The 17,897-nt window shown below is 36.1% G+C and overlaps 1 protein-coding gene across 1 annotated transcript in view; it reads left to right on the top strand.

Moving 5' to 3' along the window:
- Positions 1-7,286, top strand: part of IQCM (IQ motif containing M) — a 334,844-nt gene extending 327,558 nt beyond the window's left edge. The window contains exon 11 of the mRNA XM_029234688.1: positions 7,183-7,286. Coding sequence (XP_029090521.1) covers positions 7,183-7,286 — 104 coding nt within the window. The remainder of the gene's footprint in view (positions 1-7,182) is intronic.
- Positions 7,287-17,897: the final 10,611 nt, after the last annotated feature.

Raw genomic sequence — 17,897 nt, 5'->3', positions numbered from 1 at the left:
GCCAAGGTAGTATTTGTCAGGTTTCTCCACTCACTATAAAGTAACTTTCCTCCCACCCACCTTCTGCAACCTATTTTTTGAAAGCATATATCTAAGTCCAGCTCACACTGGGGGAGGGAATGGGGAGGAATGGAGGAATTCAACTTTTTTCTTGGAGGTGGGAGTATCGACATAAATTATTAAGAATTATTAGATATTTTCTCCCCTTTTATTCAATCAGTTATTTATATCAATATGTACTTATAAATATTTCTTTCCTACATATTTATTTCCTACTATGAGTTATAATCTAAAACTACATTATTCTGTTGTTGTTGCTCAAATTATTACAGCATTAGACTTTGGAAGCTTTTTCAGGTTGGTTCCTGAATCTTTAACGTTACTTTACCCTTTCGAGTTTTTTTGTTTGTTTGTTTTGTTTTGTTTTGCTTTTTGCAGTACGCGGGCCTCTCACTGTTGTGGCCTTTCCCGTTGCGGAGCGCAGGCTCTGGAGGCGCAGGCTCAGCGGCCATGGCTCACGGGCCCAGCCGCTCCGCGGCATGTGGGATCCTCCCGGACCGGGGCACGAACCCGTGTCCCCTGCATCGGCAGGCGGACTCTCAACCACTGCGCCACCAGGGAAGCCCTACCTTTTCGGTTTTTGAATGCTTCCTTTGGCACTGCAAGATTGTGCAGACTCATCTTGTATTATCTGCCCTAGTCCTAGAGAACCAACCATCTCTCCAAGGAGTCTTGGTTCCTTTTATTGGAGAATGGTCTTCAAAATGCAAAATCTGAGCACTAGATATGCTCATTGCTACTGAGGCATCACTATTCCCAGGCTCTCTCAGTGGACAGCTCTAGGAAATATATGTATATGAATACAAACCCCTGTTTGTACACATAGTTATAATTGTTTCAGTATCTATCCTTCTGTGTCTATCCATCTGCTTTTTGTCTTTAGCCTCCAGTTTCCAGTCAGAACACTGTTTTGCATAGTTACTTAGGTAAGCTTCTTTTCCCCCCACCCCGTTCAATGAGTTATCACTTTCGATGAAATTTGTATTTCCTGGTTGCACAGTATGTAGAGTCAAGTCTTTCACGTGGAAAACATTTCCCTATTAGTAACCAGACTGATTTCTTTCATCTCTATATTCTATAAGCTCCTTTTCTATCTTTTGTGTTTCTATGCTACTCTTACTGTTTATGTGTGCCTTCTAACTTTGTCCTTTATTCCTACTTACTTTGTGTCAGGAGCCCATTTATAACAGGCCTGCTCTCTCATTTCCTTCATCTTGTGAGAGACAGTCTCAATGTGACCTATTCTCCTTGCTGGCCACCTGTGGTGTGAATCATGCCACCTGGACCCCGGGAGCCATTCACTGGCCTGCAGTTTTAATATCTGCCACAGCCCCAGTAGTGAAGTTCATATACTCAGTTTGCTCCCTATCCTGACCTTAGGCATCCTTCAGTCAGACAGCCTTCTCAGAATTCTCACATCCCCTTGGGATGCTCTGAATCTCAGTAGCTCTCTTCACATCGCATCGGGCTGTGATTTGTTCTGTAAGGCTGCAGAGCCATCACCTAGGCACTGCCCACAGCTATTGCTGCAGTGCCATATTGGCCACATGGCATTTTCTAAGGGGTTTGCAGCCCCCTTCAACAAAACCCCTTTACTCCCAGATTTTTCCACAACCTATATGTGCTTTCTATCATTGAGGTTTCCCATTTTCTGTTCCCCCAGGGCAAGATAGAAGGGCATAGGGTGCCTGGCCCTTTCTCAAGAGTCCATCAGTATTTCCTCTTTCATTCCTCCACCAGTCTTTAGTCCAATTCTGTAAGTTGGAGAGGGTTCTCACTGTCATCACACAATCTTCCTTACCACATGGCTCCATATGCTAAGTTCTTCAGATTCTAGTTTCTTGAATCCCCCAAATGTTGTACGTTCTGAGCAAAGCCATACTCTTCCAAGTAGAAGTCTTCCTTTAGAAAATATTGCTATTGCTTTATGTTTGAAAACCTCCTTCTTGAAATGCTTTGTTCTAGGATTTTTCTGCTTGAGGGTAATGCATATATGGAATGTCACAAAATTATTCATCTCATTTCAAATAGCTATGGTTATTAAATAACTATATGTTTTCCATTTTTTTTACAGATTACAAGAGAGAGCTGATTATTTAAAAACTCAAGGATAGAATATTTATTAGCTTTTATAATTTTTTCCTTATTTCAAAATTGATATGTGTCAGAAATGAGGTGATTATTTTCAGTCACCCTCAAGGAATCCATTACTATTGCTTGAATGGCAGAGTCAGGAGAGAGGAATAGTGAGAAGTGGGAAGCAAACTTTTAATATCTCAAAACAATATCCAACTACATACATAATCACAAAAATAGTGGCACATAGAATTTTCTACCTACTCTTATGCAACTTCTGGCCTCTTTGAAAGCAATCCCGGTAGCTGCAGTTATTTCTAGAAGTTCTAGGATATCTCACTTGTGCTCATAAATACACCGCTCTAAGCTGCAACATAGAAATTTCGCCCCCCTCGCACCCACCCCCTTGCAGTGCTGTCTGCTGTTGTCACTCCAAAGCTCAGGAAGCCTGATGGAGGTGTCTTGCTGCTGCTATTGCCACTAGCACCTGTCCAGGCCATGGTGTGTGGATTCCATATGGGCCTAAGCCAACCTGCTGAAGGGAAAAGCCCATCGCTCTCCTGGCCTTTGTAACCCAGTTCCCTTAATCTCAGAGCACTGATACCCTGTTCTCTCAGTATCCCGAGAACATGGTATAGGAAAATAGCTTTTTCAGCTCCATTATTTTCTCATTTGAGTCTTCCTTTCACAAGGCTATAGGCCAGAATCTCTTTGGCGGGGTGGGAGGGTGGGGAAGAAGGGAGTGCAGAGTCAAGGCAAAATCACCTTAGCAAGAGGCAGCTCAGAGCACATGAAACCACTCATCCCTGCCTACAGCCATCATCTTATTGGACCAAGATGAAAATATTCAGCTCACTTTTCTCATATTAAGAATTTTTTCCCCAAGAAGATTTCTTGGTCTTTCTTTGCAGAGAGATCTCTAGAGGATTTATTCAGCCAGTCTTCGTGGACGTAACTCTGCTTGAAATATTCAGATGCACAAAACTTGGGTTCAAATTTGGACCCCTGCAACATATGAGCATCAAATGTAACTACTTAAATATGTCCTTAATTGTTTGTCATCTAGGACTATATTTTTGCTTTGTATTGACTATGATAATCTTCTGGTGGGCAGGGCCATTATACCGCATTAGGTAGATACTTTCATTTTTTAAACTAAATGTCTATGAGTAGCATAATAATTGCAATTGTTTGTTTGTTTGTTTTTTAAATTGTTTCTGGATTAGGAAATGAAGACCCAAAAAGGTCTCAGCTAGTGCCTTTTATATCACCTCATAGCCCTTAGCAAGAACCTGAACAAATAGGACTCAATAGATACTCAACGACCTAAATGTGTATTTTATGTTCTAACACAGTCTGTGTTTGTTTTCTTTCCAAGTTGCTCTACAAAGATTCATTTTGAAGCACTGACAGGAAGTAGCCAATAGTGTAGAATAATACAATATATAACCTTGAGTGGGTCATGGAAATGGCATGAAAAATCATAAAATAGACTTGTGAACATAAAAACATAGAGATGGTTTAAAAGAAAACAGAGGACAAAAGCTTACTTTGAGCCTTTGAGGAAAATTTAGTATCCCTTTTCTGAAAATACAGCCTATTAAATGAATATTAACCATATTATCTATTTTTATTTGATTATTTTCCCAAGTTGAAATCATTTATTCAAATTATTGACTATCAACAAAGATCTAACTTCTGATTATTCATTATCTACAATAAAAATGACTTTCTACCATATATTCCAATCTAGAAACTTGAACATCTCTAATACTGTTATTTTACATAAATAATATCTTCTGTCAAAAATATGGATAAGCGAAAAGAACTAAAGCTAAATTATAATTCCAACCACTGTGAATATTTTGGTATTTAATACTGTACATGGTTTCCTATGCATATAACTTTTTTAAAAACTGGGATCACATTGTAGATACTGCTTTGGAACCTGCTTTTCTATTTAAAACTGATTGTAACATATAAGGGTTTAATAAAATATGTTTCTATGACATATTTTAAAGACCTTGGTTGAAGTTGCTTTCCTCTAGAGAGGTTTTTTCATTTGTTCTTGGGGCCCAACAAACTCTAAATTTATTTAAGGTATTTTGGACCACACAGTTGACATGAACCAGGGCATCAAACAATGGTAGCTTTGAGGCTCTGCTCCATCTACCCAGGCTCATGAAAAAGGGAAAGCTTCCTTGCTGTCCTCTTCTTTGAAGTTTTCTCTTCTCTCCCCTTGCCTTCATTTCCATACCCTTCTCTCTCTCTCTCTCTCTCTCCTTCTCTCTCTTTATTTTGTGATATTATCCCACCTACTCTGCTGTGGAGCCCTCTGGGGCCCCGCACTCCATTGTGGTCTCATGCCAGGCTTCCCATTTCAAGTGAACCTTATGCTTTACCTCCTGACCCCACTCCCCTCACAAGCTGAAGCTCAGATATCCAGGGCTCAGCAGAAAACCTCAGAAAAAAAAAACTGGCTTTAGCACTCAAATATTCACTAAGGTTACTGATTTTACTTTTTTTGGCCTTTGCATTTTCTTCCTTCTCTGCCAGTTTAGCAATGCAGTTAAAATACACTTAATATTTTATTCAGGATTTGAGTTGTTTTAATCAAAAAGATTTTTCTCTGAATCTGTTCTGCCATATGACAAAAATGTAGGTCGAGAATACTTACTTTGAAGGGTTAAAAATATATCATGTATACTTACATTTTTATCCTTCCTAAAATTAATGATCCTTTATTTAATTGAAATATTTATGAAATTATATATTATACAATTTAGGATGCTGCTCCCAGTCCCACTTCCGGTCACCAACTAAGATTCTGGTCGCCAATTCCAATGTGTGAGTTTTGTTTTTTCCCACGTCAACAAGCAATTCTCTGACACTAGCTGGGTGTCCTACAGTTTTACTCAATTCTGACACAGTCCACCTGGAGAGAGCATCATATGCCAGTCAGATCTCCCAGGTTAAGTGCTCCATTCCAGGAGACTGTCCCCCACTTCAGATGCCAATTACAAGTAGTAGGTTATCAAGTTACCCACAACTTGTGTCCAACTTGGCTACAAATCAGAGGTTCCCATAACTCCCCCCTCAGGTTTTATCAATTTGCTAGAGAAGCTCACAGAACTCAGGGAAACATTTACTTATATTTACCATTTTATTAAAGGATAGGATTAAAGGATACCAACGAATAGCCAGTTGAAGAGATAAGTGGGGTGAGATCTGGGAGAGTCCTGTACTTCTGTTTTCTGTCCCTGTGGCATCACCCTTCTGGTCCAAGGATGTTTTCATCCACCTGGAAGCTTTCTAAACCCCTGGGATTTTTATTGAGGCTTTATCACATAGGCATGGTAGACCATTAACTCCATTTCCAGCCCCTGTCCCTCCCTGGAGAAGTGTTGGGGGGAGGGGGCTAAAAGTTCCAAGCTTTTAATCATGGCTTGGTCTCTCTGGTGACCAGCCCCCATCCAGTAGCCCACCCAGAGTCACCTCATTAGAACAAAAGATGCTCCCAGTGCTGTTATCACTTAGGAAATTGTAAGTGTTTTAAGAGTTCTGTGCCAGGAACTGGGGACAGAGACCAATATATATACATTTGCTATTATCTCACACAATTATTAGTGAAATTTCTTTATAAAGCCTACATATATTATAACTTCATAGTGTAAATAATAATAATACAGCAACTATATTTTGAATACTTAATGAATTGTCAAGCACGTGTCTTTATTTTTAACTAATAGACTTTATGTTTTTGAGGAATTTTAGGTTTACAGAAATACTAGTGGAAAGTACAGGGTGTTCCCATATACCCCCTCACCTGCAACCCCTTCCTCCTGTTCCCTATTATTAACACCTTGCATTAGTGTGGTATATTTTATAATTGATGGGTCAATATTAATACATTATTCTTACACATATATCTCTTGACATATGTTTTTGGATCCTTTTAACAACCAGACAGGATAGATATTATCCCTGTTTCAAAAATAAGGAAACTAAGATTGAGTATTAAATTTGGATTCACTCACAAATGTATAAGAACAAGAGCTTGCACCATTATATTCACTTTTTCTTCTATTTTACCTACTTTGAATAATCCTGTATTTCAGCTATTCTCTGCCTGATGAAATATATGGTTGGTATTGCATATTATCAAAAAACTTGCAGTAGGAAATCATTTAGTCCTAAGATCTCACCTTTAGAACTAACACACTTATCTTGTATAACTACTATATTGGGACGTCAATTGGTGATTGCCTTTCCCTGTGATTACACCTGCAATGATAATTACTAATACTAATTATTTCATAAATACTCTGAATGTAGTCTAATTTACTTTTTTATTATAAGCCTTGCTCTTTATCTAATGGCAATATAGATAAACCTGAAAACAACAATGCCCTGCTTCTCCTTTTACAACACATCAAGTCATTCATTTTCTGTTAGTAATGAGGATTGTTCTTCTCACAACTTTAACTGTCTTTTTGTAGTTGGGTATGTTTTTGTTTAATAACAACAATAGGTCTTAAAAGGCAAAATATATGACCATATCTGTAAATTAGTACTGTCTAAAATGGTGTCTGCAGTAAATCTATGTTTTTTATTTATTTGAAGGCATTTTATACATAAAGATGAATCAAGTACAAGCCATCTATAAAAATAGTGCTTTGTATTGATTTGAATATCAGTATCAGAACTGATTCCACTGTAATGCAAAAATTTTCAATGCTGTTGTTCTTATGGTCAAACATATGTTGCATCTAATTTATTTATTTCAAGTATGCTGTAGATTGGTGGAATCCAGATTCTGCCATCCTTCCTCTCAACTCTTTGGTCCAAAAGTAATTCTTGCTGAATCTCGTGGTATGATATATAATGTATCTCAATACACCTGAAGGAAATGTACCCAAGTCAAATCTTTGTTTTAACACAACCATAACTGATTTCCTATAATATTTTAAAATTATTTCAAAAGCATGATACATTCTGTCATATAATTTAAAATTTATTAATGTAATTATATATTTTGTCTTACAGTCAGTGGACATCCAATACTCAAAAGAGCTAACATCCAGATTGTTGGGAAGCTGGTGGCCAGATCTATGAGAGAAAGGAAAATGAAACAACAGTATTCATCATGAGAAGTAAGATAGTATTTTCAATACAATGTTGAAAGCTTAAGAGTTGAACCTATCTACCCAAAGACATAGATTAACATAGGCCATGGATTAATTCTGTATCAACAGGAAAAAAGGACAAGCATCTTTGCACATCCAAAGAACTTCAACAAGTCAGTCTATAATTACTAAATATCTTTGGATGAACCATTCATTGGACCTTTTTTTATAAACGACATCTGTTTTATCGTAATGAAGTTGAAATCACATAGTATCAAGAATTCCTTTCATTGGACTTAAATTTGGTTTGTTCCAGTACCAATAAATGCCATAAAGAAACGTTAAGATTCTTATTTCTAGAACCTCACATTTTTTTGGAAATGGTTTCTCAAAATGTGTTTTTAAATATTTTATTAGTGTAGTCATCATATTATGTTTTCCCTATTCTTATTGCTCACTTTAAAGTGAAAAACTGAAAGTTAATATATAGTATTCCTGAGTTACCTACCTTAGTTCAGAAAAGATTTGAAGCACAGTGGCTAACACCAGTCTCTAAAGAATCTGGAATTTAATTTTATCTATCCATCATTCATCCATCCATCCAACCATCTATCCAGCATCCATCCCTCTCTCCCTCCCTTCCTCCCTCCATCTATGAATGAGATTGTAGAAATAATAGTAGAGGGAACAGAATCCATGCACAGCACAGTGACTTGATATGAATAAAGAGGCAGGAAATACATGACAGCTGTTCCATTTTCTCAATTCTTGCCCTGATCTATTACCTCTGTAATAGACACTTTGGTTTAAAAAAAAAAAATCTCTCAGACTACTTCATGAACTGTAAATATGGAAGGTACTAGAATGAAATCTTTAGAAGGCTAATTACAAGAATCATGTTAAGTCAGGGCCTCACCAAAACCAGAACCAAGATGGACTAAAAAACATGCTGATACCCTATTCAGAAAATGTTAGCAGTAAAACATTTGATAGGGGGAAAAAGTGATTACTGGCTAAAATATAGAGGTTCGCTTATCTGTGAAATTAAATGATCTGTATTATCCCAGTTGATAATTGAGAGAGCTTGATTTTAAAGAAAAACCTTTTATTTCAGTACTGAAAAAAGCTGGAAAATGCGCAGTTAAATAAAGGGAAAAAAATCACACATGAGTTGAGTCCCAGCATGATAACAGATCAGAAGCCTGCTCCTTTTTATAGCATTATTAGGATAAAAATTTCACTAGATTTCTGCCCTCAATATTCCAGAGAATTGGGAGCAAAAGCATAGAATATAATGAAATGCATTTATAAGCTAAAACACAAGATTTCCTAATGAGTGTTGTGTAATGAGTGCCACTATTTCAAATGGCAAATGTATTTATAAGAGAAAACAATTAATATAAAACAATATCAAAATTACCTTATAACAATAAAATATAAAAATTAAGTTATGATTATGACAATTGGGGGCAGGACACAGAAGAAATTTATTTTTCCTTTAAAAAAAAAAGTGTGATTGTTCTTGTCTCATACTTTCTAGATTTGACTATTCTTCTTGAGTTTTTAGCAAACTGAGGTAGGGCTCCTGAATGTCTTTTAGAGGTGTGATCCTGCATTAAGTTCAGTGACATGTCACTCTAGACCTGTAGAAGACAGTGTAAGGTCAGTGAAAAAAGCCTTCACTTTTCAATAGTCAGTTTCTATATAAAAATTGGCAGTTGGTGCTCATCAAAGAACAAGAAATATTGTATATGCTCTAAATGTCCATTGTGTTTTTGAGCCAACTACCTGATGGAAGTCATCACTTATATGTAAATGAACTGTCAATGGCTTGCCACTGTTGGCAATCACTGGACTGTGAAGGGTATGTCTTAATAAGAGCCGAAGCTCTTCACAGACTTTGATTTACTGGAAATAAATTAGAAAAGTCCTCTGAGACTACAAAGGACACTTGTTTCAGATAAAACGTCTAGACAGTAGCAATATATTTAGGGCTTTTATTATAGCAAAACTGCAAATTAGAATGGAGTGGTGAGAAAGTTCCTGTGACCCAGCTGAGTTCTACAATGCTGCTTCTGACTAGCGTAATACAATCTTTAAAATAGCTAAGCCAAATTAAATAAAAGTGCATTAAGAAAAAGAAAGCAGAAACAACAAAAGGTCAAGACTTAGCTTTCTTACATCTTTTAAATGAGCTGTCTTATATTTTCTTATAAATCAATTTTTTTCTAAATAAATGCAGCTATTAGAATAATTGAAAGCCAAACTTCCATGATCCTGCAACATGAACTACTTTTCAGAAAATTCAGATTTAAGGTAATTTTCCCTTGTTGATTCATTCCTTTCCCCAACTTCCATTCTAGAACACAAAATTGAAATACTGAATTCCTTGAAACTATTAATATTTTTATTAATGTTGTTAATAACAAAAATATATTAAATTTGCAAGATGCTTTAGAATTTGCAGTATACTTTCACACAAATGTGAATTACGGAAACTTTGTGTTAAAAATGATAAGACAATCTAAGTGATTTCATGAAGTGGACAGTCTCCATTTGGAGAACTGCAAAATGGGGTGGAAGACAAGAAACTTTTATAGGATAAAAAAATAAAGAAAAAGGAAGAGAAAAATAGAAAATGTCTGATTGGCTGGGGCCACACAGGCAACCTTGTTTGGGTGAAAAGGAACATGGAAATAAGTATAGAGCCGAGAGTTGGCTTGGTGTTTGGGGATTGGCTGATGGGATTTACTGTGTTTCTGGTCAAGTGGAACATGTAAGGGACACAGAAGTTATCTAAATTTTGGTTTGCTGTTGTGGCACCCTGAGTAGCAGCAGCTCTATCTTGGGCCTATTTCAACAATAGGTAGACCAAAGTTTTATATTAACTGCTTTCTCCCAAAGCATATTATGTTCAAAGAAGTATATAATTCCAGGTAGGTTAATAGCTTTGAAAAACAATCCCCCAAATCCCATTAGCTTAAATAATAACTTCTTTTCTGCTCACTTCACAATCCAATGTGAGCCAGCAGGTACTGCCCCATGCACTCTTTTAGACATTCAGGCTTTTTTTTTTTTTTTTAACATCTTTATTGGGGTATAATTGCTTTACAATGGTGTGTTAGTTTCTGCTTTATAACAAAGTGAATCAGTTATACATATACATATGTTCCCATATGTCTTCCCTCTTGCGTCTCCCTCCCTCCCACCCTCCCCTCCAGGCTGTCACAAAGCACCGAGCCGATATCCCTGTGCCATGCGGCTGCTTCCCACTAGCTATCTACCTTACTACGTTTGTTAGTGTGTATATGTCCATGACTCTCTCTCGCCCTGTCACAGCTCACCCTTCCCCCTCCCCATATCCTCAAGTCCGTTCTCCAGTAGGTCTGCCTCTTTATTCCTGTCTTACCCCTAGGTTCTTCATGACATTATTTTCCCTTAAATTCCATATATATGTGTTAGCATACGGTATTTGTCTTTTTCTTTCTGACTTACTTCACTCTGTATGACAGACTCTAGGTCTATCCACCTCATTACAAATAGCTCAATTTCGTTTCTTTTTATGGCCATTCAGGCTTTTTTCATCTTAATAGCTTTGACATGCTTTAGGGCCTGTACTGTAGTCTTCACAGCCAGGCTGTAGATAAAAAAAAAGAGTGTGGAGAAAGCATACCCACTTCTTATCTACTTCAGTCTGAACTTGGAACATATCACTTCTACTCACATTCTACTAGAGAGAATTTGTTACCTGGTTCCATCTAAATGCAAGGGGCCTAGGAAGTGTAATCTAGTTTTACATCCTGAAAGAGAATATGCCACTTTAAGGCATAGGGAGTAAATTGCACTCCTCGTTAGTTTAAGGAACAGGAAAAATTTCAAATGCCTTCACTTGAATGGTCATCATTCTGGTTTAAAATATCCTTATAAGGAGTCTGGATCAAGATGACAGTGTTGGAAGATCTTGAGCTCACCTCCTCTGATAGCCCACCAAAATTACAGCTACTGATAGAGCAGCTATCTCTAAGAATGATCTGAAGACTAGCAGAAAGGATTTTCCACAACTAAAGATATAAAGAAGGGGCCACAATGAAATGGGTGTGAGGGGTGTAGACATGGTCTACTTAAGACCAGACCATCAGCATAATGACTCGCTGCTGGAGGGATAACATAACCATGGAGGTCCTCTCCAAGGAACGATGGATCCATGCCCCACATTGGGCTCCCAATCCCAGGGTCCTGAACTGGGAAGACAAGCCTTTAAAAGTCTGGCTTTGAAAGCCAGTGGGGCTTTGGGTCAGGAGAGCCAGAGGGCTTTAGGAAACCAAGACTCCACTCTTAAAGTGTGCACATAACACCTCACTTGCTCCAAGTCCCAGTGCAGAGGCAGCAGTTTGAAAGGTGCCTGGATCAGACCCATTTAATGATCTTTGAGAGCCTCCTGGTGAGGCAGGGGGTAGCTGGGACTCCCCCTGCGGACTGAGAAGCTGATGGCAGCCAGCTAACAGCATACTCAACAGTGAAAAGCTGAAAGCATTTCCTCAAAGATCAGGATTAAGACAAGGATGCCACTCTGGCCACATTTATTGTTATTTTATTAATATAGTATTGGAAATCCTAGCCACACAGATAAGAAAAAGAAATAAAGGCATCCAAGTTGGAAAGGAAGATGTAAAACTGTCAGTATTTGCAGGTGACATGATACTACTATATATAGAAAATCCTAAAGATTTCACAAAAAACTGTTAGAGCTAATCAATGAATTCAGTAAAGTTGCAGGGTGCAAAATTAATATACAGAAATCTGGTGCTTTTTTATACACTAATAATATATGAGCAGAAAGAGAAGTTAAGAAAACAATCCCATTTACAATTACATCAAATAGAATAAAATACTAGGGAATAACCAAGGAAGTGAAAGACCTATACTCTGAAAACTATAAGACATTGATGAAATAAAATTGCAGATAATACAAATAAATAGAAATATCAATATATACTGTGCTCAGGGACTGGAAAAATTTATAGTGTTAAAATATCTAGACTACCCAAGGAGACCTACAGATTCCGTCTTCTCAGGCAAGGGAAACAAAAGGAAAAATAAACAAATAGGACTACATCAAAGTTAAAAGCTTTTGCACAGTAAAGGAAACCATCAGCAAAACGAAAAGGCAACTTACTGAATGGGAAAACATATTTGCAACTGATATATCCAATAAAGGATTAATATCCAAAATATGCAAGGAACACATACAATTCAATATCAAAAAAAAGCAATCAGATTAAAAAAATGAGCAGAGGACTCGAACAAACATTTTTCCAAAGAAGACATACAGATGGCTATGAAAAGATGCTCAATATCACTAATTATCAGGGCGATGCAAATCAAAACCACAATGAGATATCAACTCACACCTATCAGAGTGGCTATTATCAAAAAGACAAGAAATAATAATCATTAGTAAGGCTGTGGAGAAAAGGAAACCCTTGTGCACTGTTGGTGGGAATGTAAATCGCTGCAACCACCATGAAAAACAGTATGGAGTTTCCTCAAAAAACTAAAAATACAGCTACCATATGACCCTACAATTCCAAATCGAGGTATGTATCCAAAGAAGCGAAAACACTAATTTGAAAAGATATATGCACCCCTATTTTTATTGTGGCATTATTCACAATAGCTAAGATCGGAAGCAATCTAAATTTCCATTGGTCTTAACAATATATTTTATGATCCGTCCTCTCAGGCAAGGGAAACAAAAGGAAAAATAAACGAATAGGACTATATCAAACTTAAAAGCTTTTGCACAGTAAAGGAAACCATCAACAAAACGAAAAGGCAACTTACGAAATGGGAAAACATTTGCAAATGATATATCCAATAAAGGATTAATATATACATATATATATATATCATATATATATAATGAAATATTACTCAGGCATAAAAAAGAATGAAATCTTGCCTTTCGCAACAACATGAATGGATCTAGAGTGTATTATGATAAGCAAAATAAGTCAGACAAAGACAAATACCATATGATTTCAATTATATGTGGAATGTAAAAATCAAAACAAGTGAACAACAACAAAAAACCCAAAACAGAAACAGACTCATAGACACAGAGAACAAACTGGTAGTTGCTAGAGGGGAAGGAGGTGGAGGAATGGATGAAATAGGTTAAAGGGATTAAGAGATACAAACTTCCAGCCATAAAATAAATCCGTCACAGGGATGTAATGTACAGCATAGGGAATATAGTCAACAACATTGCAATAACTTTGTATGGTGACAGATGGTTACTAGACTTATTGTGGTGATTATTTCATAAAGTATATAAATGTCAAACCACTGTGTGGTATACCTGAAACTAATATAATATTGTAGGTCAACTATACTTCAATAAAAAAATACCAGCAAAAATAATTTATTATAAAAATATTAAAATAATCCAGTCTTTTTTAGTTTTTTAGCATTTTGATGCTAATTTCCTTCCTCATACAATTCATCAAGAATCCTGAAACATCTAGCATCAATTTAAAGGGAAACCATTTTTCTTTTTTATTTCTGACATATGTGCTTTTCTTTCTAGAAATTGAAGAACTTTGGGTTTTATTTTTGTTATTCAAATAAATATGTCAAATAAATAATTTTCAATAATATGTTGATAAGAATCATCTTTTTATATTAAAAAAACTTATTTCCAGTTTGAGAAGCAGTCTATCAAAAATTAATGCTTGCAGAGCAATAGAGGGAGACTTTTCTATATAAATAATCAAGAAAAGAAAGGATAATAAAATGGTACTAAGGCAAGACTGACTTACCATCTCAGAAGTAATTCTTTTTATTTCATGGCAAGAATATTGAGGAATTAAAAAATCCCCATTTTTAAAGTATTTTTAAACAACTAAGAGGAAAGAAAAAGAGAAAACTTAAAGAAACAAAATTCTAAATAGGTTTGCTGAAAGTTTTGAACACATGTGCTAACTTGGGTACATTCCCTGGGTATCTCTTTCTGGAATAAATGCTTAAAACTTTCAAGTTTAGGGGTTATTAAACAAATTCCACTTTGGACTTCTATTTGTGTTCTTCCAATTATTTTTAAAAGTCTCTGCACATTTTACTAGTTTTCCACATTGTAAAACATACATTTACAATGTAACAATAATAATAATAATGCATGCTATATTTTCAGCCTCCTCCATACAAAATTTTGCTTAGGAAATGAGCTATGTAGGGATAAAAGGTGAGCACAGAGCATTGACCCTACTAGAATACTTCATGGCAGTGTCCCGGCCTTGATCAGCGGGTATGGTGTAGCTTTCTGAGGTCAGTGGGTATGGAGTAGCTTTCTGATTCAGAGTTTCCTAATTTTGTTAAGCCAGTTCCTGAGGTGATACAAGGGGTGATTCATGGAGCTCCTGCCATCTGTTTTTTCTGCCATCCCAACAGTTTTTTTAGTTGTCTATATCTCTTAATAAATCTCTTCCTGATTAATATAGCTGGTGTTGCCATGTCATCTTCAACTGAGAAGCAATTACATATGCTGAATTATCAAATATATTCCTTTTTTTATTGAAGTATAGTTGATTTACTATATTATATTAGTTTCAGGTGTACAACATAGTGATTCAAATTTTTATAGACCATACTCTGTTTAAAGTTATTATAAAATATTGGCTATATTGCCTGTGCTGTACAGAATATAAATAAAGTCCTTGTTGGATCCTGCCTCCCAGGCTAGCCAATGCAAAGTCTTTGAGGTAAAGAACCAAAGAATTAGAATTTTTTAAAGTTTCTTATGTAAAAATACTTTACCAATTCTCCTTTTTGTCAAAATACTTCTTGGATTTGTCCCTTTCTTTTTCACTCTCGCATTCATTCTGCTAGGTCAGAACCTTATCAGTTCTAATCTAACTACTTAATATGTCTCAGAATTTTCTCAAATATGGATGTCCCATTCACCAATCCATCTAGCAATGTATGGCCTTCCCACTCAAGTCCCTTGTCCATGAATTTCCAGACCCTCAGATGAAGTTCAGTTTTTACCTTTGCATTCTATGCTGCTTGCAACACACCTTCACCTTCTTGCCCAATCTACAGACCACCCAAGGAAAGACATCTTCCTGCCCTAGTTCATGGCACCTCTTCCATTTTCTCCTCATCCACACAAGGTTTAGCTAGTCTTCTCAGCAACCAATCCTAGAGTTACCTTAAAACCTTTCCCAGAAAACTCAGTCATCCTTAGTCCTTTTTTTTCTCTTCTGCCAGAGTGAATTTGCACCATTTATTTGTGTTCTTGATGACGTTATTTTGCACCAATTTATACTGGTCTCAACCAGTTGTTTCATGTGCATGACTTTTAACTCACCAGAAAAAAGAAAAAAAGATCCCTGAGAGCAAGGATTATGCCATTATACCTAAACATAGCACACATTTTTGAGAAATGCTCATTTTATTAAGGGGGTTTTAAACCAGACTGCTCAATCAAACAGAAGAGGCTACCAAGGGTTTTACCAAGACATGAAAGGCACCAGTCTGTAATTATATAGCGAATGTTTGAAAAAATACAGACAGAAGCAGGTCACAAAAAAGCTAATGAAAAAATGTATCATCCAAACTGAAACAATTGTGAGAGTAAAGATGGTATTAAACATAGCTAAAATTATTTATTTTTTTCAATGAACTAATTTTATTATATCGGTGGATCTATAAAATAAGTCAATTGAAGCTCTCTTCTTCATTAAAAAATGAAAACAACCTTCATCTATATGCCTTAATGTAACATAGCAAAACATCTTTTTAGTGATTATTTGAACAATAAAAATGACAAGTAGAATGTTTGTTCTTGTTATTAATTCACATTTTTAAATCACATACTTTAATGAATTACATAGCTGTTTAATGCCATGACATTTGTATCTTTCTCAAATATGGTATCACTTTAATTTTTTCATAAAATTGCCTGAAGTATTCTTCTAAATTGCATTTTACGTTTAACAGATTTAAAATTGACACTTTCCATTGAATGTTCTCCATAGATTATATTATTTGGAATTGAGAAAACACTCTTTTTATATGTGCTGAGGTAAACTCAGAGCAAATTCTGCTAAGTGGAGAATATTCTCAATTGTAAATTTTTTGTATTGATGTATATAAATATTTCAACCCAAATATTTTTACCGTATAAAAAATTAATAAGCAGAAATCTCAATTACATAGAGTCAGGAGGCCAGAGGGGGAGCTCTTGCTCCCTGTGATAATAGCAGAGCCCAACAGGAAGAAAAAAAGACTCCTCTTCTTTCCTGTCAAGGACTCACCCAATGAAAAGCCATGGACTCTGTGTTTACTATAGCCTTCCCAACTCCCTTTTCCCCTCTATAAAAGAGTTCTTCTTTCCTTGTGAGGTCTTGTGCATGGCTCGCCATGGTTGCAGACCCCAAACCCATGGTTGCAATTTTCTGCTGATTCCAAATAAATCCGTCTTTGCTGGAGAAATATCTGGCAGTCTATTTATTTCAGGTCAACAACAGATAATCACATTTAGCCTCCAGTTAGAGACCATTCTTTAATATTTTTACATGGAAAAAGTGTATCACCTATGTTCTCAGTATGATTTTTTGAATGTTTTATTAACTTCAGATTGTGCAAAATTATGCACAATTGTTAATTTCACTGCATTCCATAACATAACTTATCCAATTAAATATTAAAACTCCAATAACATTGTTTTCCTACTAAAGATACTCCAAAGTGAAACTATAGAATTTTAGAATTAAATCTTATATATCATTTAAGCTACTATTGTCTAATTTGCTCACTCCGTCTCTTGCTTTTATATGGATAAGTATTAGATATGAATAAAAACCAGTCTTCCTGTTCACTAGTATTGTTTTTCAGTAATTGCAATGCAATAAAATCTTTAAAAAATGGCATTTTGTCATCTCCCGTTATTGATTATTTTTAGGAAAGATTTCATATTGAGGGCTTCCCTGGTGGCGCAGTGGTTGAGAGTCCACCTGCCGATGCAGGGGACACGGGTTTGTGCCCCGGTCCAGGAAGATCCCACATGCCACGGAGCAGCTAGGCCCCTGAGCCATGGCCGCTGAGCCTGCGCGTCCGGAGCCTGTGCTCCGCAACGGGAGAGGCCACAACAGTGAGAGGCCCGCGTACCTCAAAAAAAAAAAAAATAATAATAATAAGATTTCATATTGATTCTGAAGAAAATAACCCGCAAATACAGAGGACTCACAAAAAGTTTATTAGTAAAGTAGTTTAAAGAAAAAACACTTCTAAAATGGGCAGCAAAGAGAGAAAGTGCATACTGCTATGCAGAAGTATTGCTTCATTTTCAATGTCCTCTTCATCCTGCAAACTTTGTATCAATAGTGTAGTTATTCTAACTCTGGTTACAAATGTGTGTGTATGTGTTTGTGTGTGTGTGATATTTAGCAACTGCAGTTTCTATTTCAGAATACTGCAGCTTGTTTGTATGCAATTATGAATTCTCTGTGTACTACAACCAATTCTAAGAATATTTCTGCCCCAAATATTTCTTAATATTGTAAGAACATTTTTTTACCATAATCCCATTCTTTAAAAAAAAAAAAATATATATATATATATATATATATATAT

This window comes from Monodon monoceros, unplaced genomic scaffold (genome assembly GCF_005190385.1).
Source record: "Monodon monoceros isolate NGI ecotype Baffin Bay Population unplaced genomic scaffold, NGI_Narwhal_1 Super_Scaffold_20, whole genome shotgun sequence".
In the NCBI taxonomy this organism is placed as follows: domain Eukaryota; kingdom Metazoa; phylum Chordata; class Mammalia; order Artiodactyla; family Monodontidae; genus Monodon; species Monodon monoceros.
Note: the sequence above shows the minus strand (reverse complement) of the source record. Positions and strands in the feature narration are given on the sequence as shown.